Raw genomic sequence first — 25,284 nt, forward strand, 5'->3', positions numbered from 1 at the left:
TGATAGGGACACTGGTTCTAAATGCGAATATTACAGTGGTTCTTTTCAGTTCAAGCCTGCTAGACAGTGCATCACTGTCTGTTGAGAGGCACACAGCGGCTTATCAACAATGTAAATGGGCTTGGAGCCCACCCGCTGTTTACTATTGGTTGGCTTTCCTTGTCATTCCCATTTGCCTACTTCTTATTTGTGTCCCAGCTTGTCATTTTGGTGTTTGCCTCTGCTATGGAGCATTGCCTCTTTACAATCTCAGTGATTGGCTGACATCGCTACTTCCACTGCTTGATTTTCAAGCGCTACCTTTTTCTTTCATGTTGAGCACTCAATGACAGTGTGTATTTTCAAGCTGTCTCCCTCTTGTATTTCTCTCCACTCGGGTTGCTCTCTGTCGCCTGCCTCACACCCTGTTGCGCATGCCCGTATGCTCCTCCCCATTGCTTCCCTGTGCCCTCCGTACCACCCTCTGTGGTGTTTTCCCCCCACTCGCGCCTGCCATGTAGCCCCTCCCCCGTCTTACATTAGTTCGATCGGTAATTACAAAGATCAAAAAAATGCTTGCATCATTTTGTATGTCGCATGCATATGTGGTGCATGCAACTGCAAAATGACTCAAGGGACCTCGTCAAAGGCTTTTTTTCTGTGTAGCTTTAGCCACGCTGCATCACATCAAACATTGGCAATGCTAAGTGGTCAGAAAGCCGAGACCTATTGGCTTTGCCAGTGCTAGTTGTAGTTGGATTCTTGTGCAAGCATATGCCTCACGTCTACCTCTTCCTCGAAGATCCATAGACCCAATGCAGTAGTCCTCATTTCATTAAATCCTCTTTCTCGTCCCAGTACTTCCTACCTGGGGTGCCAACAGATATTATCAATGGTATAGAAGAGGAATGAGTGGATTCCCATTTTATAATCTTTCTACCAGGCAAGAGGACTTAATGTCTTAACAGTAAAATAATGGTTTAAGATTATATTGAGATGAGGTATTGACTACCTTAGTTCGCAAGTACTCTGATAAGGTAAAGAGGAAGTGGTATAGTGATGATTACTAGTAAGTAATGAAGACTTTAAATTTCTCTCTGCGCTTCACAGCATTGGTTGGTAAGTCGTATGCGCTCTATAGTCCAAGCTTTTGATTGCAATCCTTGCAATTTAATTTTTATATTCTTTCTTTTACAGATGTCTAAGCAGCTGGACACATTTAAGACTAACCTTGAGGAATTTGCAAGCAAACACAAGCAAGAAATTCGGAAAAATTCTCAGTTCAGGGTGCAGTTTCAAGATATGTGTGCAACAATCGGTGTGGATCCATTGGCTTGTAAGGCATCTGCTCTCAGTTTCTTACCTCACTTCTGAAATAAGCATAGTTTTTCCATTAGCTTGTTCTGATTAAAGCTGAGCGCTGGCAGAGACTGGATTTGGGTGAAACCTCTTACGTGGACTGTTGGACTTTGTTTCCTTATTTAGCTTGCAACTTGTATTTCAGTTGCTGTGTTTCTTTTACTACTAAAAACTGCTTTTTGACTTGCCATGACTTTCTGTGCAGTGGTGGCAGCACTAACATGCTGCTGATATCTGTGCGCCAACATTGTGCCTCTTTCCCTTAAACCATTCTGTTTCAAAGCATAATTTGTTAGAAGCTCTTACTATTAAGTTGTTCAGAGTTTACCTTCTTACATGGGTGGACACAGTCCTAAAATATTTTTTTTATTTTTGTTTGCTCATCGTGCACCTGCCTAACTTTTCTCAAGTCTTTTGCAAATTATGAGTAATTAAAATTGGTAGATAGTAGCATGGCCACACAACTATCTTCTTGCAAGATGTGTTTGTTGTCGTTCAGAGCGTGTTAAATTAAAAATTGTACTCATTATGCTGTGTATTTCATACACACTTGTGCTTTTTTTTTTATAAACCTAAATGTAGCACACTGCGGCTGTATGTTAGATATGTGTCCTTTTGAATGACTGTACTGACACTGAAAATGAAAAGGGAGGACCGGAGAATGATCCTTGAACTTGTGTTACCATCACAATGTTGACTTCCATCACCCGTCACTCTGCCATTTTTACCAGAAAAAGCCTTTTCACCGACTCTGTTCTTCCTTCAACATTCTGAACTGTTCTCCTTTGTTCTGCCTCTGCTCTCGTTCCTGCCCTCTTCTCTTTCCTTGGTCCTACACCTAATGACATGGTATATTTATGGTAATGTCACAATGAGCTGGTTTCCACCCTGTGGTGCTTGCATCATGTATTAAATCAATGTTTATTAACATTCAAAATGCTGCAGCCATCTTACCATTAAGCTGATGATGCCCCCTTCATGAAACTAGTATTTCTCTTTCCATGCCCCCCTTCCCCGTAATTGAATATTTTGTTATTTAGCTCTTTATGTTAAAACATGATCTGATAAAGTGACCAACTCTGTACTAATATTTAAATGAAGATGGTGTGACCCTGATAACTGACGCTATGCCTGTGACCTGCAGATAGAGAGAAACTGCAGGCAGTAAACTTGTATGTTACTATTTAACGCACCATCAGTAAAACCTGACTCCCTGTCATATGTTACACTTGCAATGGTTCACATAATCCATTGTGGTGTGTATCATGCCTCAGCATATTGTTGACGTCTTGTGGACCAATTGTCTGCTGTGGCGTTTACGGCTTTCTCCCTTACATTTGTTTTTTTTCTGTCCAGCTGGTAAAGGCTTTTGGTCGGAGATGTTAGGAGTTGGAGATTTTTACTATGAGTTGGGGGTACAGATTATTGAAGTCTGCTTGGCAATGAAGCACAGAAACGGAGGTAAGGATGAACATGGGTTTCTTAAGGTATTTTGTGGCCATGTATTACAAAATGACACACACAACTGCCCAAGTCTTCAAACCTTCCTGTACCCAGTTTTCATGTTTTAAATCAAATTTTCATGAACAGTTTGATTTATTTCCAAGTCACTGGATTCAACATAGATGTGCAAATATGCAATTTGTTGTCATGAGGCAAGTTCATAATAGTGCAGTGTTCTTTGTTTTGTCTGCAAACTGTGGTGTCACTTACTTAAAGATTCAGTTACCACCTATCACTGTACTGAAATGATCTTTAATTAGTGTTGGTTAGTAATAAACATGCAAATCATATTCAATAAAACCCAGAGGAGCACTGGCCCTAATAAATATCCTGAAGCATAATGTGTTAGTCACAGTGCAAATTCTGGAATGGAACAATATAACATAGTATCTAGGCTTCAAATAGTATGGCATACAAACAATCTGTTCAAGGTTTTCTTATAATTTAATCATAATATTGCATATTGTACCAATCTACTGCACAAACTTAATCAGTCCAGCAAAACATTATTTTTCAAGTATTTCTTCTCACCCCAGTATCTGCACTTATTTTGTGCATACGTCTAACCGGGGTATGAGGAAATCAAGTTAGTTATATCTTCTTGCTTAGACCCTAGAAGCCTACAGCATTCCCACACCTGAGGGAAATATGACCAGGAAAACTGTATCTCTTAATAGTCGGACTCAGCGCTCTTAAGCAAATAAAAAGTATATTTTAAATATTGAGAAAGAGGGATGATCAAATATGGTTGATGGAGACAAAGATACAGAGGATGGCAATAAAATGTTTGGCATTAAGATTATTATACATCACTACTTTAAAGTTAAAAAAGTGTCATCTCAGAACCAAATGATTGTCCTTCTCAGTATTTTAATAACATCAAGGAAAACTTTTCATTAAGCACTGCAAGCAAAGGTGACATTTCTGTAAAATGTTTGATTTAAGCTTTTAATCACATATTATCTAAATTGGTTTTAAATCCTCACTAGGGGTTTTCTGCCTCATGTGCATCCTTGTTCCTAAATAATTATCGGCTGGCTCTTACCTCACTTCAAGTTTATCACTATATTTAAATAATTTATTTGTGCAACTGAATGATTTAACCCATGTTTTATAAATAACTCTCCAGGGCATTTTGTGACCTTTATATGGTAAAACATATCTGATTATTTCCTTCTCCAGTCGAATGGTACTTTTTCCCCTACACTGACCCCAAAAACGTACCTAGTGCTGCCACATCAGAAGCCTGCTCTGGTGTGTGGCCATGGGCTGCCATTACCGCCCGTTGTGCTTCTTTTTTTCTCAGTCGGAATGTAATGCATCTGTCATGTGCTCCTTCTGGGGCTTAAATTAAATTAACATCGTAAATAGACATGCTCTTCTAGCATTGCTGGGCTCACTGCACTGTAGCAAGGTTTTCAACACAAAACGATTTTATTACCTCACACCTGTTTCCCCATCTGTCAGATGGCTTCCCTTTGAACTTAATCCAACTTAAAAAACAGCAACATCACATACAAGGTAGTTCATCGCAACACCTCTAGCAGAAACTGAGTGCAAAGAAGGCACTCCCTTTTCACAAGTTATATACCCACATCCACACTGAAACATTTCCTCTCTGTCACACATCACTTACTTTCTTGCTCCTTCATACAAGAGAAGCCTCCCAAAATGCACTCATTAAACTTGAGCTGTTTCAACCTAGTTTCATAGCGCCAATACCAGCTTATGCTAAGCTTCATCAGTAATGTCCTATCAACATATTTTAACATTTCATGCTTTCTGTTCGCCGAATGATCTTCTCTCTTAAATGCTCTGCTGCACTTAGACCTCTATAAGTGCCCAACATCGACCATTATAGAAAGTCTTTTTTATAACCACAATGTTTAGGATGATCAGAAAGTGTTTTGCAAAATATGCCAAGTCATTACTTGGCCACTTGAGTGATCCACATCCTGTTGCATTCAGTTTCAACATTTCACAACAAGTTAAGCACAAATATGGCTGGGGCCCTAGGGGCGTACCAGACCATATACTAAAAAAGAGACTTAGAGATAACGACTTGAGAAGGGACAAGGCCTAGGACCTTCAGAAGCGCTGGGGCCTCACTAATCCACCCAAGGCAGGTAAGTAAAGGACCCAGGGGAGACGCATGCAGTGTGAGAACACAGCAGCGGATCCCAATTGACTTCAATGGAGCAAGTCGCGATTGGAAATTTAGAGTTTTAGGATACTTTGGGAGAGTCTACATGCAAGTCACTTACAGGGTAAGTAGTTCTAGAGCCAACACCCACAGGAGCACCGTAGTGCTGGATTTACCTCACCCAGGGAAGCCGGGTGCATAGGTGTCTTTTGGTGTCGGGTCGCGGCGCCGTTTTCAATGGGAGCCAAAGAAGACTTGCTGCTTGTGAAGACAGGAGAAGTGTCCGGTGGAATCCAAGCCTGGATTCAGAAGAAAGAAGACCTGAAAGCAGAGGAGACAGTGTTCAAAGTCTCTTGGCAGTGACCCGGGGCAAGGAAGCTGGATGCCCACAGTCGTCGGGTGATTTCAGGTGATCACGGGTGTCTTGACTCTTCAGCCACGAGGTCCAGGAGGCGTCGATGACGACCAGGAGCTGGATTCGGCATGTCCCACGAAGTCTGCAGCTTACTGCGGTGTCGGCGACCAGATTGGAGCCAACAAGCCTTGACAACAGCAAGTCTCGTGGAAAGTGTAAAAAGTCAACGGTGCAGACCAGTAAGGTGTGAGGGACTCACCCAGCGAGTGTAAGTCAGGGCAGGCCTGGAGCAACCAGGGGAGCCCTTTGGTTTCGTAGAAAAGTCTTCTGGGGACCCACAAGCCAGCCGGCAAGGGATCGCGAAGACGCCTTGGGAGGATTCACTCACCAGGAGCCCATGGTCACTCGGGACGAGGTAGGCCTCTGATCTTCGGAGGAAATCCTGCTGGAGGCTTGGACCACATGTGGTCCAATGCACACGTTTGTAGAACGTCGTGAAGGGGTTGCACTCGAAAATAGTGCCCGGTACCCAGGTATTGCGGTTCCTCGTCACTCGTGGGGTCCACTTGCCTCAGCATCGCTGGGGACTCACGATGGCCTTGGAGAAGTCAGGAAATCCATTTCAGGGGCTGCAGGGACTTCGGATTCCGGTGGGAGCGGGAAAGTTTGCGACCGTTGATTCAAAGTTTTGGTGCCTGCAGAGCAGGGAAGTCACTCCTTGACTCCAAGGGAGATTCTTCAGTCTTCCAGAGGTAGTGGAACGTCGAAGGTCCAGGATTCTTCTTCAGAGCGTCGTCCAGGGATATCTAGTTTGCAATGGCAAGGGTTCCCTAACTTATACTACAAGGAAAGGAGGGACTAGCTCTATGACCCCTCCTATGGGAGGGTCAGGGGAGTGGGTGGCTACACCCACTTTCCTTTGTCCAGTTTCGCGCCAGAGCAGGGGCAGGTAGCCCCTGAACCGGTTTGAGCTGGCATATGCACAGAGGAGCCTAATGATCCCCCAGTGCAGGACTTCAAAGCACTCTAGGAGTGCACCCACCCAGCCCCAATACACTAATCCCTGTCTGGGAGGTGACCACACCTCCCTGTGACAGGATGCCTATTCTTGGGCCTCCTCCACTGCGAGTTTCGGTCACCAGCAGGAGGGCATCCCAGTGTCTGTGACTGGTGGCATCCATTTTGTGATGCCAGGGCTCTTCAGGATTCTACAGTTGTTTCCACAGTGGGTACATGTCTATCCCTCTAGAAGGGTGGGATCATACTCCCACACCAGTTACTGGTGTGGGGGTATGATTCCAAAGCGTTTGACACCAAAAACAACATGTTTTGATGCAGCCATTCCAAAGTTAGCATTTACCGCTAGGTTATAATGCACTTAAGAGTATATGGTTTGACCGCATCCACAAACAGCCACAGAGAATGGACTCTGAGAGCTGCAGAGGGGCCCTGCTCAGGCAGAGGCTCCCCCTCACATGGAAACCAAGCACCCTGCCCTCAGGATTGATAGGGCCTGCCTTAGGGGTGACTGATAGGTTTATATGTGTGTGCAGTTAGGGATATAGTGTACCTATATCTCAGTGAGGAGTGCTAACACTACCTCACCCAGGCTGCAGTAGCAGGCCTGTGGTGTCAGATTTAGTCTGCTTCCCAGGGGTGGCATAATACATGCTTCAGCCCCTGGTAGGCCTGTGAAGTACCTATGCCCTTGGTACCTAAGGTACCATATACTAGGGGCTCATAAGGTACCACAGTATCTAATCACTAGTGCATCTAATATGCACTCCAAGTTGTTTAGAGAGAACAGAGAGGCTGGGGCCTTGATTAGCACGGTCCCAGCCAGACTATAGCCAGAAACCAGTGTTAACATCAGAAAAAAAAGTGGGGGCAACATAAGGTGCAGATCCTACTCTCCTACACAACCCCCCCCCCCCCAACGCAGGGACACTAAACTAACCTTGACCAGTTGAGTCTTCGTGTTCTAAGTGGAAATACCTTGAGAGTCCATCTGCATTGGCATGTTCGGTCCCAGGCCTATGTTCCACTGTATAGTCCATCCCCTGTTGGGAAATGGACCACCTTAAAAGTTTTAGGTTTTCACCTTTAATCTGTTTAAGTATGGCCTCAGCTTCTTCAGGGCCCACACCACAACAAAGGCCTCCCTCTCTATAGCTGACCAACGCTTCTCTCTCTAGGGGTCAGCCTTCTGCTTATAAAAGCTACTAGCTGGTCTTAACCTTCATCATTCATTTGAGACAGTAAAGCTCCCACACCCAGCTCAGAAGCATCTGTTTGGACAATGAACTTTTTGGTGTAGTCTGGACTCTGTAAGATGGGAGCAGTGCACATGGCCTGCTTATGTCTTCAAATGCCTTCTGACAGCTAGCTGTCCACTGAACCTTTGTTGGCATTTTCTTTGAGGTAAGATCATTTAAGGGGGTCACTATAGATCCATATCCCTTAACAAACCTCCTATAGTACCCAGTCAGGCCTAAGAAGGCTCTTACCTGTGTCTGGGTGGTTGGAGCAACCCATTCCATGATGGTTTGGATTTTGCTCTGTAAAGGCTGAACCTGGCCTCCACCTACAAGGTGGCCCAGGTACAGAACCTGACTCTGCCCTATCTGGCACTTAGTGGCCTTGATAGTGAGGCCTGCTTTTTGCAGGGCCTCTAAAACATTTCTGAGGTGGACCAGGTGATTCTGCCATGAGGAACTAAAGACCGCAATATCATCTAGATAAGCTGAGCAATAAGTTTCCATCCCTGCCAGAACTTTGTTCACCAACCTCTGAAAAGTGGCAGGTGCATTTTTCAATCCAAAGGGCATCACCACAAAGTGGTAGTGCCCACCAGGGGTTGAAAATGCTGTTTTGGCTTTTGCATCATCAGCGAACCTGATCTGCCAGTAGCCAGCTGTTAGGTCAAATGTACTAAGATACTTGGCTGAGGCCAAAGTATCAATCAGCTCATCTGTCCTTGGTATGGGATAGGCATCAGTCCTGGTGACTGCATTGAGGCCTCTGTAGTCTACACAAAACCTAATTTCTTTCTTACCACCCTGGGTATGAGGTTTGGATACTAGGACTACAGGACTAGCCCAAGGGCTATCTGAAGGCTCAATCACACCTAACTCCAACATTTTCTGGACTTCAGTCCTGATACAGTCCCTGACATGGTCAGGTTGCCTGTAGATTTTACTCTTGACAGGCAGACTGGCTCCAGTGTCCACCTCATGGGTGCACCAGGAAGTCTGACTAGGGGTCAGGCTAAACATATGTCTGAACTGCTGCAGAACCTGTCTGCATTCAGTTTGCTGATGGTCAGTGAGGCTGCTTGCCAAAGCAGCACCATCTACTGACCCGTCATCAGGGTTCTGTGAGAGCAGGTCAGAGAGAGGGTCACTCTCCTCCTCCTGTTCCTCATCAGTTGCCATGAGCAAGCCCATGTCAGCCCTGTTAACATATGGTTTCAATCTGTTGACATGGAGCACCCTAAGGGGGCTCCTGGGAGTTCCAAGATTCACCAGGTAGGTGACTTCTCCCTTTTGCTCAACAATTGTATGGGGGCCACTCCATTTATCTTGGAGGGCTGCTGGGGCCACAGGCTCCAACACCCACACTTTCTGTCCTGGCTGGTACACAGTCAGCACAACCTTTTGGTCATGCCAAGTTTTTTGTAATTCTTGGCTGGCTTGGCAGTTCGGGCTGGACTGTTCCCATGAGGAACAGGGTCAAGACTGATTTGCATATGGCTGGGTTCAAACTGGAATGGCATGGTGAACAAAAAAACGATGGATTTAGGCCCAGATCTCTGTACTGGGGTGAATGTATGACATTGTTCTGCATTCTGTCCATCAACTGTTGTTTTTGCATTTGTCACCCCGAGTGGGACGGGTATGCTCAGACGTGAGTCCCATGCTCTCCATGCCACTGGAATCAAGCTATCCTGGCTGAAGAGGGGTGAAACCCCGAATCCGGTCCTAGGATGCTTGTTTCCAGTCCAGGGAGGACCTGGCTTGGCAGTTCGGGCTGGACTGTTCCCATGAGGAACAGGGTCAAGACTGATTTGCATATTGCTGGGTTCAAACTGGAATGGCATGGTGAGCAAAAAAATGATGGATTTAGGCCCAGATCTCTGTACTGGAGTGAATGTATGACATTGTTCTGCATTCTGTCCATCAACTGTTGTTTTTGCATTCTTGGCTGGGCTCCAGGTTTTTAGTTGCCTTCTTCATGTATTCGGCCATCCTGGAGCGGAGACCAAGTACATAGTCCATCACATCCCGTTTAGGGGGTTTGAGAGGTAACTCCCAGCCCTCCTTCACCAGACATAATGGACCTCTTACAGGATGCCCAAACAGAAGTTCAAATGGGCTGTAACCAACCCCCTTCTGTGGAACCTCTCAGTATGCAAACAGAAGGCAGGGAAGGAGAAGGTCCCATTTTCGCCTAAGCTTTTCTGGGAGGCCTTTAATTATTCCCTTTAGGGTTTTGTTGAAACGTTCATCTAACCCATTGCATTGTGGGTGATAGGGAGTAGTGAATTTATGTTACACCACACTCCTTCCACATTGCTTTAAGATATCCTGACATGAAGTTGGTACCTCTGTCAGATATAACCTCCTTTGGGAAACGCACCCTGGAGAAAACTCCAATGAGGGCTCTTGCCACCACAGGGGCTGTGGTGGTCTTCAGGGGAATTGCCTCTGGATAGCTGGTGGCATGATCCACTACCACCAGGATAATTTTGTGGCCAGATGCAGATGGAGGGTCAAGGGGACCAACAATGTCAATCCCTACCCTTTCAAAGGGTACCCCCACCACAGGTAGTGGTATCAGGGGGGCCTTTGTTGTGCCACCTGACTGGCCACTGGCTTGGCAAGTGACACAGGAGCGACAAAACTCCTTGGTGTCCTCTGACATATGTGGCCAATGAAAATGTGGAACAAGCCTGTCCCAGGTCTTGTTTTGGCCCGAGTGTCCTGCTAAAGGGATGTCATGTGCTAGGGTCAAGAGGAACCCCCTAAACCTCTGAGGTATTACCAACCTCCTGGTGGCTCCAGGGGTTGGATCTCTAGCCTCAGAATATAGGAGTCCCTCATCCCAATAAACTTTATGGGACCCACTAGCACTCCCAGCAGCCTCAGCAGCAGCCTGCTGTCTGAGGGGTTCAAGAGAGGGGCAGCACTGTTGCTCCTTACTCAGATCTTCCCTGGAAGGTCCCCCTGCCCCCAAGAACTCAACCTGATCAGGCTCAAGTCCCTCTGGGGCAGTTCCTTCTTCAGGATCTGCTTCTCCTCCCTCAAGAGGTGAATCTGTGTTCTGAGACGGAGGGGAAGGCACTGCCTTAACCCAACGCTCCTCTTCTTGGGTAGTACCTGGTCCATAGTTTCAGGATCCAGAGCTGGTTCAGTTTGATGCATTTTGGCCTGTGACCTGGTCACAGCAAATACCTCTGCAGGGATGACCAACATCTCAGCATGAGTCCATAACTCTACTTCAGACCAGGCTGAAGTCTCTAGATCATTGCGCAATAGACATTCGACAGGGAGGTCTGCACTGACTACTACTTTCTTTAGGCCAGTTACCCCTCCCCAGGAGAAATTCACAACTGCCAAACTATGGTTGGTCCTGACATTGCTTGCATTGGTAACCTGGTACATTTCACCCAGGATGATCTGCCCAGGGTCCACAAGATCCTCTGCCACCATGGTGACACTAGCACCTGTGTCCCTGAATGCCAAAGCCTGTTTGCCATTTATTACTGGCTGCTGTTTGTATTTGCCCAGATTACTGGGGCTCACTAGGAAGGACATATCAATGTCTCCATCACAAATCAGCAATGCCTGAGTGGGTACTCTGACTAGGCCAGAGTCCACTTCAGAACCCAGGGTCAACCCTACTACACCCTTATTCTGAGTACCACCTCCACCAGTAGCTGCACTAGGGGAAACAGTTGCCTTAGGGGCAGGAGTGGTGGTGGTTTGGTCTTTGGACTTGTTACAATCAGAAGTCCAGTGCCCTTTCTGTTCACAGAATTTGCACCATGGCTTCTTTTTGCCTTTTCCTTTGTTGGATTGTGAATCCCCACCAGATGCAGATTGTTGGGGCCCTTGTGAAGACTTCTGGTCTTTTGACTTATCCCCACCTTTCTCAGAGCCCTTAGAATCCTGCTTCTTAGTGGCACCCCCTTGGTTCTGGGTTTTCTGCCGCACCCTGGTTCTGACCCATTTGTCTGCCTTCTTTCTCAATTCTTGGGGAGAGGTCAGATCAGAGTCCACCAGGTACTGATGCAACAACTGGTTCTGGCAATTATTAGGGATCTGTTCTCTCATCATAAGATTATACAATCCCTTAAAATCAGTAACTCTACTACCAACCAGCCAACCCTCCAGAGCCTTGGTTGCACAATCTACAAAGTCAGTCCAGTCTTGAGTCTGTGCTTTCTGGGTGTCCCTGAACTTCAACCTGTACTGCTCAGTGGTTAAGCCAAACCCATCTATCAGTGCACTCTTCAGGACTTCATAATCATCAGCATTCTCTTCTCTAACAGTGATGAGCTTGTCTCTACCTTTATCTGAAAAGGAGAGTCACAAGATTGCTGCCCACTGCTTTTGGGGGACCTGTTGTACTCTACAGGCCCTCTCCATAGAAGTTATCCATTTATGGATATCATCCCCAATCTGGTTGGGAGGAACAACCTTGGACAGGTTCCTATGGTCTGGAATATATTATCTAACTCTAGGGACACTGTTGCTGCCACCAGGGGTTTCTAACCCCTCTCTTCTAGAAGCTCTCTGGAGCTCAAAGGCTTCTCTATCTAATGCCAACCTTTTGGCCTTGAGGACAAATCTTGCTTCCTCATACTGCAGCAGTTTGTACATTCTGTCAGAGGAGGTCTCCCTTCTAGGAAGGTAGGAGTTCCTCTGCTGGACAGATTGCCTGCCAGAGTGATAGGAGTGGTCAGATTCCCTAGAAAGGGACCTAGGCCTGTCCTCCACTCTTAGGGAGAATTCCTCTGTCCTTTTCAGACCCTAGTCGGTCTGGCCCTTCAACCACAGAGTCTAGGTCATCTTGATTTTCATCATCTGACCCAGATACTGTAATTGACCCACCCCCTGATTCAGACCCCTTAGCTCGTAGAGCTAATCTAAGATCATCTGCTGTCAGCAGATCTATCAGGTGTAGTGTGTAGGGACTTTGTCCTATCCTCAGGTGCCTTGCAGCACACATGGCTTTCAAGTCAAAGAAAGTCATGTCCTTATACTGAGTCTGGGTGGACGCACTGGTTCCAACCCTGAAGGACATTCTAGTGTTGTGCAGTGTTGTACTACCTACTCTAGTTTGTGGCCTACTGATCCTAGCTTGAGCTGTAGAAAGGGTGTGCTATCCCTTTACTCACAGCTCTAAGTTCAGTAGAACTTATTGATACTAAGCTTGACTTTATATGTACCTTGAGTACCTATATGGTTTTCAGTTAGTAATTCAAATAGAGATTTTCTGGTAAAACAATGGCAAGCTGTAATCCCACATGCTGCCCACCAATGTGAGAAGTTGGCCTGGTATATGCTGGTCACTAGTGAAAGTGGCCATCTTGCACCAGTACAATTCGACTCTTATGGTAGTAGGTTTAAGACAACCTTTTAAAGAAAGCTATCCTAGTGGTAGCTGTGGAGAGCAGCCTTAAGGCTAAGTATTTAGAGGAATGTAAAGCAGCTTGTTTTACCTTATAATCTCTTGAATTACTAAATGAAAGGACACCACACAAGTATATATATATATAAAATATATATGTATTTATTACTAACAACTCTCTGCTAATCTCTTTATGAGATTAGAAGTCAGGAACATATGCACAAATCAACATTTCACAACAAGTTAAGCACAAATATGGCTGGGGCCCTAGGGGCGTACCAGACCATATACTAAAAAGAGACTTAGAGAGAAAGACTTGAGAAGGGACAAGGCCTAGGGCTTTCAGAAGCGATGGGGCCTCACTAATCCACCCAATGCAGGTAAGTAAAGGACCCACGGGAGACGCATGCAGTGTGAGAACACAGTCGCGGATCTCAATTGACTTCAATGGAGCAAGTGGCGATTGGAAATTTAGAGTTTTAGGATACTTCGGGAGAGTCTACAAGCAAGTCACTTACAGGGTAAGTAGTTCTAGAGTCAACACCCACAGGAGCACCGTAGTGCTGGATTTACCTCACCCAGGGACGCCGGGTGCATAGGTGTCTTTTGGTGTCGGGTTGCGGCGTCGTTTTCAATGGGAAGCCAAAGAAGACTTGCTGCTTGTGAAGACAGGAGAAGTGTCCGGTGGAATCCAAGCCTGGATTCAGAAGAAAGAAGACCTGAAAGCAGAGGAGACAGTGTTCAAAGTCACTTGGCAGTGACCGGGGGCAAGGAAGCTGGATGCCCACAGTCGTCGGGTGATTTCAGGTGATCACGGGTGTCTTGACTCTTCAGCCACGAGGTCCAGGAGGTGTCGACGATGACCAGGAGCTGGATTCGACGACCAGATTGGAGCCAACAAGCCTTGGCAACAGCAAGACTTGTGGAAAGTGTAAAAAGTCAGCGGTGCAGACCAGCAAGGTGTGAGGGACTCACCCAGCGAGGGTAAGTCAGGGCAGGCCTGGAGCAACCAGGGGAGCCCTTTGGTTTCGTAGAAAAGTTTTCTGGGGACCCACAAGCCAGCCGGCAAGGGATCGCGAAGACGCCTCGGGAGGATTCAATCACCAGGAGCCCACGGTCACTCGGGTCGAGGTAGGCCTCTGATCTTCGGAGGAAATCCTGCTTGAGGCTTGGACCACACGTGGTCCAATGCACAAGTTCGTAGAACGACGTGAAGGTGTTGCACTCCAAAATAGTGCCCGGTACCCAGGTATTGCGGTTCCTCGTCATTCATGGGGTCCACTTGCCTCAGCGTCGCTGGGGACTCACGATGGCCTTGGAGAAGTAAGGAAATCCACTTCCGGGGCTGCAGGGACTTCAGACTCTGGCGGGAGCGGGAACGTTTGCGACCGTTGATTCAAAGTTTTGGTGCCTGCCAAGCAGGGGAGTCACTCCTTGACTCCAAGGGAGATTCTTCAGTCTTCCAGAGGTAGTGGAACGTCGAAGGTCCAAGATTCTTCTTCAGAGCGTCGTCCAGGGATATCTAGTTTGCAATGGCAAGGGTTCCCTAACTTATACTACAAAGAAGGGAGGGACTAGCTCTATGACCCCCTCCTATGCGAGGGTCAGGGGAGTGGGTGGCTACACCCACTTCCCTTTGTCCAGTTTCGCGCCAGAGCAGGGGCAGGTAGCCCCTGAACCGGTTTGAGCTGGGATATGCACAGAGGAGCCTACTGCTCCCCCAGTGCAGGACTTCAAAGCACTCTAGGAGTGCACCCATCCAGCCCCAATACACTAAACCCTGTCTGGGAGGTGACCACACCTCCCTGTGACAGGATGCCTATTGTTGGGCCTCTTCCACTGCGAGTTTCGGTCAGCAGCAGGAGGGCAGCCCAGTGTCTGTGACTGGTGGCATCCATTTTGTGATGCCAGGACTCTTCAGGATTCTACAGTGTTTCCACAGTGGGTACATGTCTATCCCTCCAGAAGGGTGGGATCATACTCCCACACCAGTTACTGGTGTGGGGGTATGATTCCAAAGCGTTTGACACCAAACACAACATGTTTTGATGCAGCCATTCCAAAGTTAGCATTTACCGCTAGGTTATAATGCACTTAAGAGTATATGGTTTAACCGCATCCACAAACAGCCACAGATAATGGACTCTGAGAGCTGCAGAGGGGCCCTGCTCAGGCAGAGGCACCCCCTCACATGGAAACCAAGCACCCTGCCCTCAGGATTGATAGGGCATGCCTTAGGGGTGACTGATAGGTTTATATGTGTGTGCAGGTAGGGATATAGTGTACCTATATCTCAGTGAGGAGTGCTAACACTACCTCACCCAGGCTGCAGTAGCAGGCCTGTGGTGTCATGAAGTACTGGGTTTTTCAGAACCCAGCGGTGCCAGGGAACACACCCTAAGACTTCGACTCCTTCCTGTTTCAGACTACAGAAACACAGAGTCTTCTTGGTGAAGTCAAAGATCTTGTTTATTGGCTGCAGCCAGTAACAGGTATCCTAGAAGTACAACACGGTGTATATTCTCAGGAGACTGCTCCCCTTTACAAAGCCAGTCTTCTCCTTTTATACAAAATATTATGCTTTAGGCAATCATTCCTTATTTTACAGTTGACCATTCACATATTTTCACTACAAAGAAAAAGCAGAGTCATGATGATAAGCCCATATTTCAGTCTGTCCAGCCCTCAATCAATTACCCGGCAATGCTCAGTACTTTCATCAGATATCGACGGACCCTCAATAAAAACGGGCACCTCCTCCTCGTAAAGCAAGTCATAAAGAAAGAAACAGGGACAGGTGTGTGTAAGATTATGCATGGTTTGTGTGTGATGAAAGGTTTTATGATATGTTGTGCCTTGATACTAATCTCATTCGGCCACTGGGAAAGGAACTGGCCGAACAGGTTTGGCTTCAGGCAGTGGAGTCAGCTTGCCCAGGTCACAGAGGAGTCAGCAAAGGTGCACGTGTCCTTCAGACTCGTTTTTGGCCTTAGTCATTGGCCTATGTAAGGGCAATCACAAAATGGCTGCCGTTTAAATGGAACCCGAGGGTTCAGGACAGAAACAGTGATTTTAAGGTGATTTCGTCACCCGAATATGACGAAAATGCTTGTGCATAGTATTCTAATCATTCTCGGTCTGCTGATACCAAAATCGTCATGATAAGACGATGTTTATAACAGGGTCCAGAATTTTCCGTACCACAGACCCTCCTTTTGCCCTTACATAGGCAATTACCTATACTCACGTTAATCTGAGTCCAGGTCTGTATCCATAAAGTCGTTGAGATGTTGCTGTAGCATCATCCTATTACTTAGCTCGCCTTTTGATACAGGTTTCCTTACACACGATGTAGCACAGAGGCCACATATTGCAGGAGCACACTGTACACACAGACAGAACAGGAAAAGAATGGCTAAGATCATCCCAATGACTATCAGAATCTTCCATCCCCAGGCTAATATCAGTTCCCAGAACCACCCCATCAATGACCAATCTCCTTTATCCACGTGAATAGATTCGGAGATCTTGTGTAGTTTGGAAATGGCCTGGTAGACTGTCGGAGTGTTATCTGGAATGAAAACACAGCAACTTGATTGGATCACTTTACATACCCCACCTCGGTCTGCAAGTATGACGTCTAATGCGACCCTGTTCTGAAGAGTCATAAGGCGGTCCGACTGGAGCTCAGCAGTCAAATTACTAAGGGCACCGGCTGTTTCAACTACCGTGGATTCAACCACCCTTGTCAATTGCCTTATGTTCCTGCTGTTAACCATAGGGCCCCAAAACGGCAGAAAACCCTTTACGAAATCTCCAAGTTCGTGTCCTGTAGTGTCTTCTTTACTGATGACACCTCTAATTATCCTTGTCTTATGGTAATCTGCCGCGGCCGTGTAGGTGGGAGGCAACAGGAACGAAACAAAACATGTGCCTGAGAAGTCAGGGGGCAACCATGTATTGGCTCTATTATGGCAGATTGTGAGGGATTGCGGGACGATCTCACGAATATGACGCCATGGAAGGGCTCTGGTCAACACTTACCACACAAAGTCCCCCGTAAGAGAATGATGGACTGCCCTGAACCACGATACCCATATTCCTCTCCTGTTTATCCACAGACAGGAGGCGATCCACAGACAGGAAGCAAGGAACCGGAAGAGGGCGGGGTTAACCCCGGAACTGCAAATCAACACCCAATGAAAGGCAAAGGAGAAGGGACACCGACGTCACGGACCAAAGGAGAGAGAGAGGACGGGACGCGGAACGAACAGCAGGAAGAAGACGAAGGTGGAGTAAGAACAGCGGGAAGAGCGGACGCAAACGAGGACAGTCGGAAGGAAGACCAGGAAGACGCGGAGTCGGAGGACCGGTGGTGCCAAGATTGGTGGTGCCCTCCGGAGGATGCTGGGGAGCGGCCGCAGCTCTGGAGAGTTGCGGCGGGGCCGGTGAGTGAAAGCGTCACAGGGGTTTAAGAACCGAGGGTTTGACGGGCTCTAGTGGAAGACGGGAGGGAACGCACTGAGGGGGAGGCGGGAGAGACCAAGGAAGGTTGAGCTTGGGACGCTATATTGCCCTATGCCTGCTTTGTTAAAGTCGGACCTAGCTATACGTCTTTGCAACCCAAACCTCGCTGACTCCTCATCCCGCGAACCTTGTTCTTACGTAGTGCACGTTAAAAAACTTGAACGAATAAGTACTTAGAAGAGGGTTTTCAGGTCCTTTTTGTAACTACCCTATTCCCTTCACTACCCTATTCCTGCACGATCCTACAGCCGATAGACCCCGAAGAAACACTCCTGATGTGGTGACGGTGCTTCTTAAATGCAACCTACCAGTCAATACATAACTGACGGCTCCCTTTTTTCCCTCCTATGAGCCTCCGGGAAGACGACCGCCGCACGGACGAAGACCCCCCTGGCACGTCAAGCTCAAGCTCTACAGACCCATCGGACTCGGCGGAAATACTCGCAGGAGGGAAACCAGAAGACACAACAACCTCCAGAACTCTCTTGTCTCAGAAACAAAATAAAACTCTTTCTTTAGGCAAATATATCCAGCCTCCTCGCCTGTTTATCAAGCCTGCCCTCCCACACAGATGAAATAGGTACCCTTAGCTGCTAAGAACGAAGGGGAAGTCTGAGACGCAAAAACATATGTTTTAGTGCAGATACTTCTCCCCAACTGAGCTCTGGGATTTTTGCCATTACCTTGCAGACATAGGTGACCCTGATGGGGTACAATCCAAATCGGGGAAGATCTCTTTGCTCGCTGGTTCTCACTCAGAGTAACTCCATATCCTGTTATGTTCCATCCAATATATGCTAGTGTCTCATCTCTCGGGATAGTCTCATAGGAAATATCTTCCCTAATCATATCTACTATATCCTTAACTAGAGCACTATTCTTAGGATTATCTTTCACAGAACGTAGGGGGTTGGCTTCATGAGCGTATATGAACACCGTTCTATATGCCCACACAGAACCATTATGGCTGAAAGGCAGGACCAGATAAGGGATACCTTTATCAGTAGTATGAGGCATAAGACCACACACCCAACAGTTAGTTGTGTTCACTACTAATTGGTGTTGGTGTAGAAGCTGAATGAATGAATTATTGACAAATTCTAATCTTCTAGCGGACTCGTGTTCAGGCAGAGGGTGAAAAGAATGCGAGGGAACAGTAGAAGGAGGTATGGGCTGTGTATTGGGTGCAAATGCCACTTGAAAAGAGAATAAAACATATCCTATTAAAAACGTCATTACACTAAGCAACATGAAAATATATAATATCAAAAATCGTTTCATTGTCATCATTATACACATTCTGGCTTTAAAGTCCATCTGTTTGGCAGGTCTCTCATTCTCGAAAAACTCCATCCTCTCTGATTGCTGCTCGTGGTGGTAGGGTGTTCTATGCTAAAGAGTGCTTCTGTCAGTCCAGGGCAACTCCCTTAGACTGACCAGAACTGTCGACCTAACGTCTTCAGCTGCACTCCAAAGACTTGGGCAACCACGACCCTACAGCTGAACCCGGATGGCGGTTCGAAAAAACAAAAATAAGAAAGTTTCTCAGATGAGAGAGCTGCACTTTCAAAAATAGCAAAGAAAAAGAATGTTCGAGGCATATGAGCTGCAGATTGTACACTTTGCATAGATCGCCATCTGGTGTTGGGCCCGGATGTTTGCAGTTTGTTTTTGTTCTTTGGACAGTCTTTGGAAGTCACGAGTTGGGTGACTCCTCCTTCGGTCCGTACTGCGCATGGGCTTCGGCTCCATCCTCAGATTGTTTTTTTCCGCCATCGGGCTCGGATGTGATACTTCGTGCTCCGGCTTCGAACTTTTACGGTTCCAGCCTCGACGGAAAATCCTCGTTCATCGAGTTTCTTCATCTTCTTCATCTACTCGTAGAAGCACTTTTCCCGATTCCACCATCGGCACCGGCCTTCGGGCCCTCCTCGACTCCGGTCCCGGCCGATGGAAAGGACTCCGTTCAAAAAGTGCCCAAAATGTGGGTCTAAATTTCCCCACACCGACCTCCATCAGGTGTGTAACCTTTGCCTCTCTCCAGAGACTGCCCCGCCTGTAAGTCTTTTCGATCAAAGAAGACCATCCGGGATCGAAGAGCTCGACGCACCATGGCGCACTCATCGACCGCGGCTCCACCGGACATCTTCGGAGACGGCGCCGGAGCTTCGGGGCAGCAACACACCGAGCAGGAGGACGACATCGTCAGCGCTTCTGAGGCCGACGACTCCGACCTGGAGGACATCACACCGGCGCAGAGGGTCATGAGTACTCTACCCCCTCCCACCCCCGTGCCCATATCCAAAGAGACTCAGGTTACACCTTCGCCTTCGAGCCTAGGGAGAACCAAATACGCAGCTTCTATCACCCCACCTTCGGGCCCGGTGTCGAAGACTCACAAGTCTCACGGCGGCTCGGGCTCGAGCCAGCCCACTCCTGGTGCCGATACACACCGTTCGGCACCGAAGAAAGTGACGCCCAGCTCCACTCCGAAGCCACCGGTGTCGAAGCCTGGACTCTCGGTGCCGACCCAACACAAACATAAATCCCTCGGCACCGACGTTCCGGCGTCGAAGCCGGCCTCGACGCCGAAAACACCGAGGTTCCAAAAAAGCATGGCGCACAGAAAACGCCCACATCCTCGGCTCCGAAAACATCGGCCCCAGCGGAACATTCGGCGCCAATGGACCTTTTTACACCTGATCCTTGTCAAAAAACCTTGTCAAAGGATCCAAAGACTGGGTTATTGATTTTGACTGTCAAGAAAAGACGTCTTGACACACCAGCTCCTCCTCCACCGCCCAAGCGCAAGGACTCTGCCACATCTCCTCTCAGAGTGCCCTCCCCACCACCTCCTCCACCTCCTCCACCTCCTCCTCCTCCTCCTCCTCCTCCTCCACCTCCACCTCCTCCACCTCCCGGGTCTCCGCCACCCTTGCCTCATCACTCCCCGACCCCGTCCCCAGAACCGGATTACGGGGATCCAGATTATGATCCAGCGGACACCCCAATGGACCCCACACCACCGGGGACCCCAGACCCATGGGAGGATTACCAAAACCCTGACATACCAGATGTACCTCAAGATGACCTCTACCCATCCAGGCCATCTCCTCCAGAGGACTCACTAGGGTTTCACCACTTAGTGCAGAGAGCAGCACACTATCATGGGGTGGAACTACATAGCGAACCAGTGGAAGACGACTTCTTACTGGATGCATTTGATATTCAAGATAAGTCTACAGCCATCTTGCCCATGCTCAAGGGCGTTACCAAACATGCTGCAGAGGTGTTTAAAGACCCTGTCCGGGCCAGGGTCTTAAACCCCAGAATAGAAAAAAAGTACAAAGCAGCACCCACAGACCCTACATACATTAAGGGCCCTGCTCCTTTAGATTCCCTAGTTGTGTCCACAGCTAGAAAGCGGTCTAACTCCCAGTCCTCAGGCGATGCTCCACCGCCAGATAAGGAATCGAAACTCTTAGATGCGTCTGGTAAACGCACTACCTCCCAAGCCGCAAACATCTGGCGCATTGCGAATACACAAGCGCTGCTTGCGCGTTATGACAGAGCACACTACGATGAGCTTGAGGCTCTTATGCAGCACCTCCCGGAGAAACACAAACGTAAGGCTCATGACCTAATACAGGAGGGAAAGCTCATTACTAACACCTCCATTAAATGTGCCCTCGATGCAGCGGACACTGCTTCTAGAGCCATAAATACTAGTGTCCTGCTTCGCCGTCATGCCTGGCTCAGGATCTCTGGGTTCAAGCCAGAAGTCCAGGCATCCATACTAAATCACCCCTTTGACCAACAACACCTCTTTGGGCCAAAGGTGGACGAAGCATTAGAAAAAATGAAAAAGGACACGGACACAGCAAAGTCTATGGGGGCATTGCAATCCCAGACCCCTAAACGCTCTTTTCGGCGTTCGTCCTTTTGTGGCACAGGCAGAGGCTACTCCACCGATAGCGCCTCTACCTCCTACAAGTCCCCTCCTCAAAATACCTTCTCAAAGGGAAGGGGTGGATACAGGGGCAACAACAATAAGGGCAGGGGCAAAACCAACACCACCCGTTCTGACACACCGCCCGCACAATGACTTCCCCTCGCTCCCCCCAGACCATCTCACTCCGGTCGGGGGCAGACTGCAACACTTTATTCACGCCTGGGAGTCCATAACATCGGACAAATGGGTGACCCAAATTATTCGGTCAGGGTACTGTCTCGAGCTAACTTCTACCCTACCCAATATTTATTTATTTTTATTTATTTTAGAAAATTTGTTAAGCGCACGAATACCCAAGAGTGTCTTGGCGCTGAGTGTTCACTAAAGATGTCCATGAGTAGTTATTGTTTGAACAGCCAAGTTTTTATCTGTTTGCGGAAAGAGAGAAGGGAGGTAGAAGTTTTGATGCAGCGTGGAAGACTGTTCCATAGTTTAGTAGTGGTCACTATAAAGGACCTGTCGCCCCATAAGACCTTCTTAGTCCTAGGGATCTGCATAAGACCAGCAGTAGAAGATCGAAGGGATCTGACTGGGTTGTAAGGGCAAAAAGCATCCTTTAAAAAGGCAGGACCTTGGAGGTGAATTGCCTTATACGCGATGCAAAGAGCTTTAAATTTAGTTCTTTTCTTCACTGGCAACCAGTGAAGCTGTTCAATGGTGCCAGAGATAGAAGTGTACTTAGGGGTGGCCGTAATCAGTCTGGCCGCAGCATTCTGCACCAGCTGTAGCTTTTTTAAAACTCCTTCCTGAGCATTGACAAAAAGCGCATTACAGTAGTCTATGCGAGATATAATTAATGCACTGACCAGGATTCTGGCCATGTTCATGGGAAGATAGGGTAGGAGTTTTTTAATCATTCTCATAGTATAGAATGATGATGACACTACTGCATTAACATGGTGAGTAAAAGTAAGCTTAGTATCCAGTAAAACTCCCAAATTTCTTGCCTTGGTCACTGGAGAAGGGGGAGGTCCCAGGACGACAGGCCACCAAGTGGGTGACCAGGCTGGGGAAAGATTGCCAAACACCATCACCTCTGTTTTGTCAGAGTTAAGCCTCAAGCAATTTGTAGACATCCAGTCACTTATTGCTAGCATTCCCTGATTAAAATTGGAGGCCACTTCGTCTCCATTTTTATTAATGGCCAAGACAATCTGGGTGTCGTCAGCATAGGATGTCACCGCCAGGTGGTTGAATTTTTTGACCCTCGCCAAGTCCGACACATAGATGTTAAATAGTGTCGGACTTAGCGAGGATCCCTGGGGGACACCACAAGGGAGAATGAAGGGAGGTGAACTGTAACTGCCAAAGGCAACTGATTGTACTCGAGCAGTAAGAAAAGAGGAAATAAGGTCCCTGGCACCATCCGTGATCCCTGCTGCTGTGACACGGTCGATCAAAATAGAATGATCGACCGTGTCAAAAGCCGCCGACAGGTCCAGCAAAATGAGCACTGCAGATCCTCCACCATCAAGAGTCATCCTGATTTCATCCGTAGCCTTAATAAGTGCAGTTTCTGTTCCATGTCCCTTCCGAAAACCAAATTGTGAGTTATCCAGACAGTTGTTCTGTTCTATGAAATCTGAGATTTGGGTGTTCATAATCTTTTCCACAATTTTGGCGGGGAAGGGGAGGCAATCTATAGGGCGGTAATTAGCGACTAATGCAGGGTCTAAGGAACTCTTCTTAATGAGAGGTTTGATAGTCGCTTTTTTCCAGATGGATGGGAAGACATGAGATGAGAACATGGCGTTAAAAATTTCTGTAAGTTTTGGAGCTATGATATGTGGAAACTTTTTGAGAATAGGAGGAGGGCATGGATCTCCCGGTGAACCAGAGTTCGTGGTAAGGATAAGATGAGATACCGTTTCAGGCACAACCTGAGTAAATTCTTGGAAGGAGCGAAGGGGAACAGAGTGGGGCAAATCGGAGCATGTCTGAGCAAGGGACTTATAATCATTAGGGGTGGGAGACGAGAGTTCAACGCTAGTTGTTTGAGCCTTGAATTGAGTAAAGATGTCCGTCACTTTTTTTTTAAAGTGATTCGCCAAGGAATCACAGAGCTGTTGCGTAGCTATGATGGGGGCAGTTGTCGCTTGACCAGAGAGACGGGTTACTACCTGAAACAGTTGTTTAGTGGAGTCGTGTGCAAGATTGATTTGGGTACTATAGAATTTGCTTTTTTCCATGATGATAAGTTGCTTGTAATTAAGGATCATGGCTTTGTAACAAGATTTTTGCTGAGGGTCATAGTCTCGTCTCCATCTACGTTCCTGACGTCTACATTTTTGCTTTTCTTGTCTGAGAGCGTCATTATACCAAGGTGCAGATTTAGAAACCCTGTTGATAGATTGTTTCTTTAAAGGAACTGTCATATTAACTGTGTTTTGTATCCAATTTGTGTAATTATTAGCTCCTAATTCAGGGTCAGTCACAGTAGGTGGCAAAGACGTTAGAAGTAAAGACTGAGAAGCAGAAGTATCAATACTTTTCCACGCTCTAAAATGATTAGTGAGTGGGGCATTTTTAGCCAGAGGGGAAGAAGATTTTAAAAGAAAATCAAAAATAATGGCCGAGTGATCGGTCCAAGTAAGGGGGAGAACATCCTTCATCTTAAGTGATGTATTATTAGAAAAGAGACCATCCAAAAGGTGGCCCGCAGTATGCGTGGAGCCGGTGACTAATTGAGGGAGTCCTATTGAGTCCAGTTCAAGTAGAAGAGCTACAGTGTCAGGATTATCCAGCAGTTCAAGGTGAAAGTTGAAATCACCCAGAATGGTATACTGGTTTTCACCTGCCAGTGGTTCTAATAGAATAGGTAAATTAGCAAGAAATAAATTGCGAGGTCCCGGAGGGCGATAAATAAGTGTACCTTTGAAAGGGGGGGCGTGAGGAATGGAAATTGTGAAGGAGATGGCTTCACAGCTTGTGATAGGAACGGCCTCCATTCGTACTATTAGATTACTACGATATATAATGGCTAGTCCACCTCCTTTTTTTGGGTGTGGTCTATCTAATCTAATATTCGAAAATCCTTCAGGGGTTGCAGTGGCAAAGTCAGATCCACAAGAAGGATCGCCCCAAGTTTCAGTAATGAACAGGAGATCAAGATTGTTGTCTGTAATAAAAAGAGAAATTTCGTATTTGTGCTTGGGCAGGGAACGTACGTTTATTAATGCTGCCGCACATGATTTAGGCAATATCTTATTCTTACGAGTGGTGCTTGTTGATAGGCGACGATAGTTGTTAATGACAAAGTAGCAACTAGGACAGGTATAAGGAAGAGAATATGGCTGATTGGCCAATTCGAGACGCTGGCAGTGATGAGATGGGCTTGCCTTAGGCGCGCCTTCGGCGCGCTGACGGCGCGCCCGCTGCGCTCGTCCGCTGCGCGGCCGAGAGATGCACATGTTATATCAGGAGAGGAGGCGAGGGGGCGTGGCCAGATGCAGTGGGCGTCGCCTGGTCTGCCGAGATGGCGGCAAGTTCGAAGCCCGTAGCAGCGCTCAGATCAGCTGCGCGGGGATGCCCTGATCGTGTGAGGTAAGGGGCGCAAAGAGGGGGATTACAATCCGCAAATCACAACAGTATAGTTAAAAAATTAAAAGCAATTAAACAAAATGCAAACGTGCTCCCGGCTGTGCCTCAGGAGTTCTGGTGTCCACTATCTAGTACGCGCTAGCAGTCAGCGCTCTAAATAACGTCGGCGGGGGGCGTGGCCAGATGCAGTGGGCGTCGCCTGGTCTGCCGAGATGGCGGCAAGTTCGAAGC

The 25,284-nt window shown here is 47.4% G+C and overlaps 1 protein-coding gene across 5 annotated transcripts in view; it reads left to right on the forward strand.

The window, feature by feature from the left end:
- The window catches only part of LOC146869424 (vacuolar-sorting protein SNF8), a 241,818-nt gene that overhangs the window by 64,468 nt on the left and 152,066 nt on the right, over nucleotides 1-25,284 (forward strand). For 4 of the 5 annotated variants that reach the window (XM_085599827.1, XM_085599828.1, XM_085599829.1 and 1 more), the window contains 2 exons: nucleotides 1,177-1,315; nucleotides 2,695-2,799. In XM_085599827.1, coding sequence (XP_085455953.1) covers nucleotides 1,177-1,315; nucleotides 2,695-2,799 — 244 coding nt within the window. The remainder of the gene's footprint in view (nucleotides 1-1,176; nucleotides 1,316-2,694; nucleotides 2,800-25,284) is intronic. The other variant, XM_085599831.1, reaches the window with a different exon arrangement.

Source organism: Triturus cristatus, chromosome 1_1 (assembly GCF_964204655.1).
Source record: "Triturus cristatus chromosome 1_1, aTriCri1.1, whole genome shotgun sequence".
NCBI classification, from domain to species: domain Eukaryota; kingdom Metazoa; phylum Chordata; class Amphibia; order Caudata; family Salamandridae; genus Triturus; species Triturus cristatus.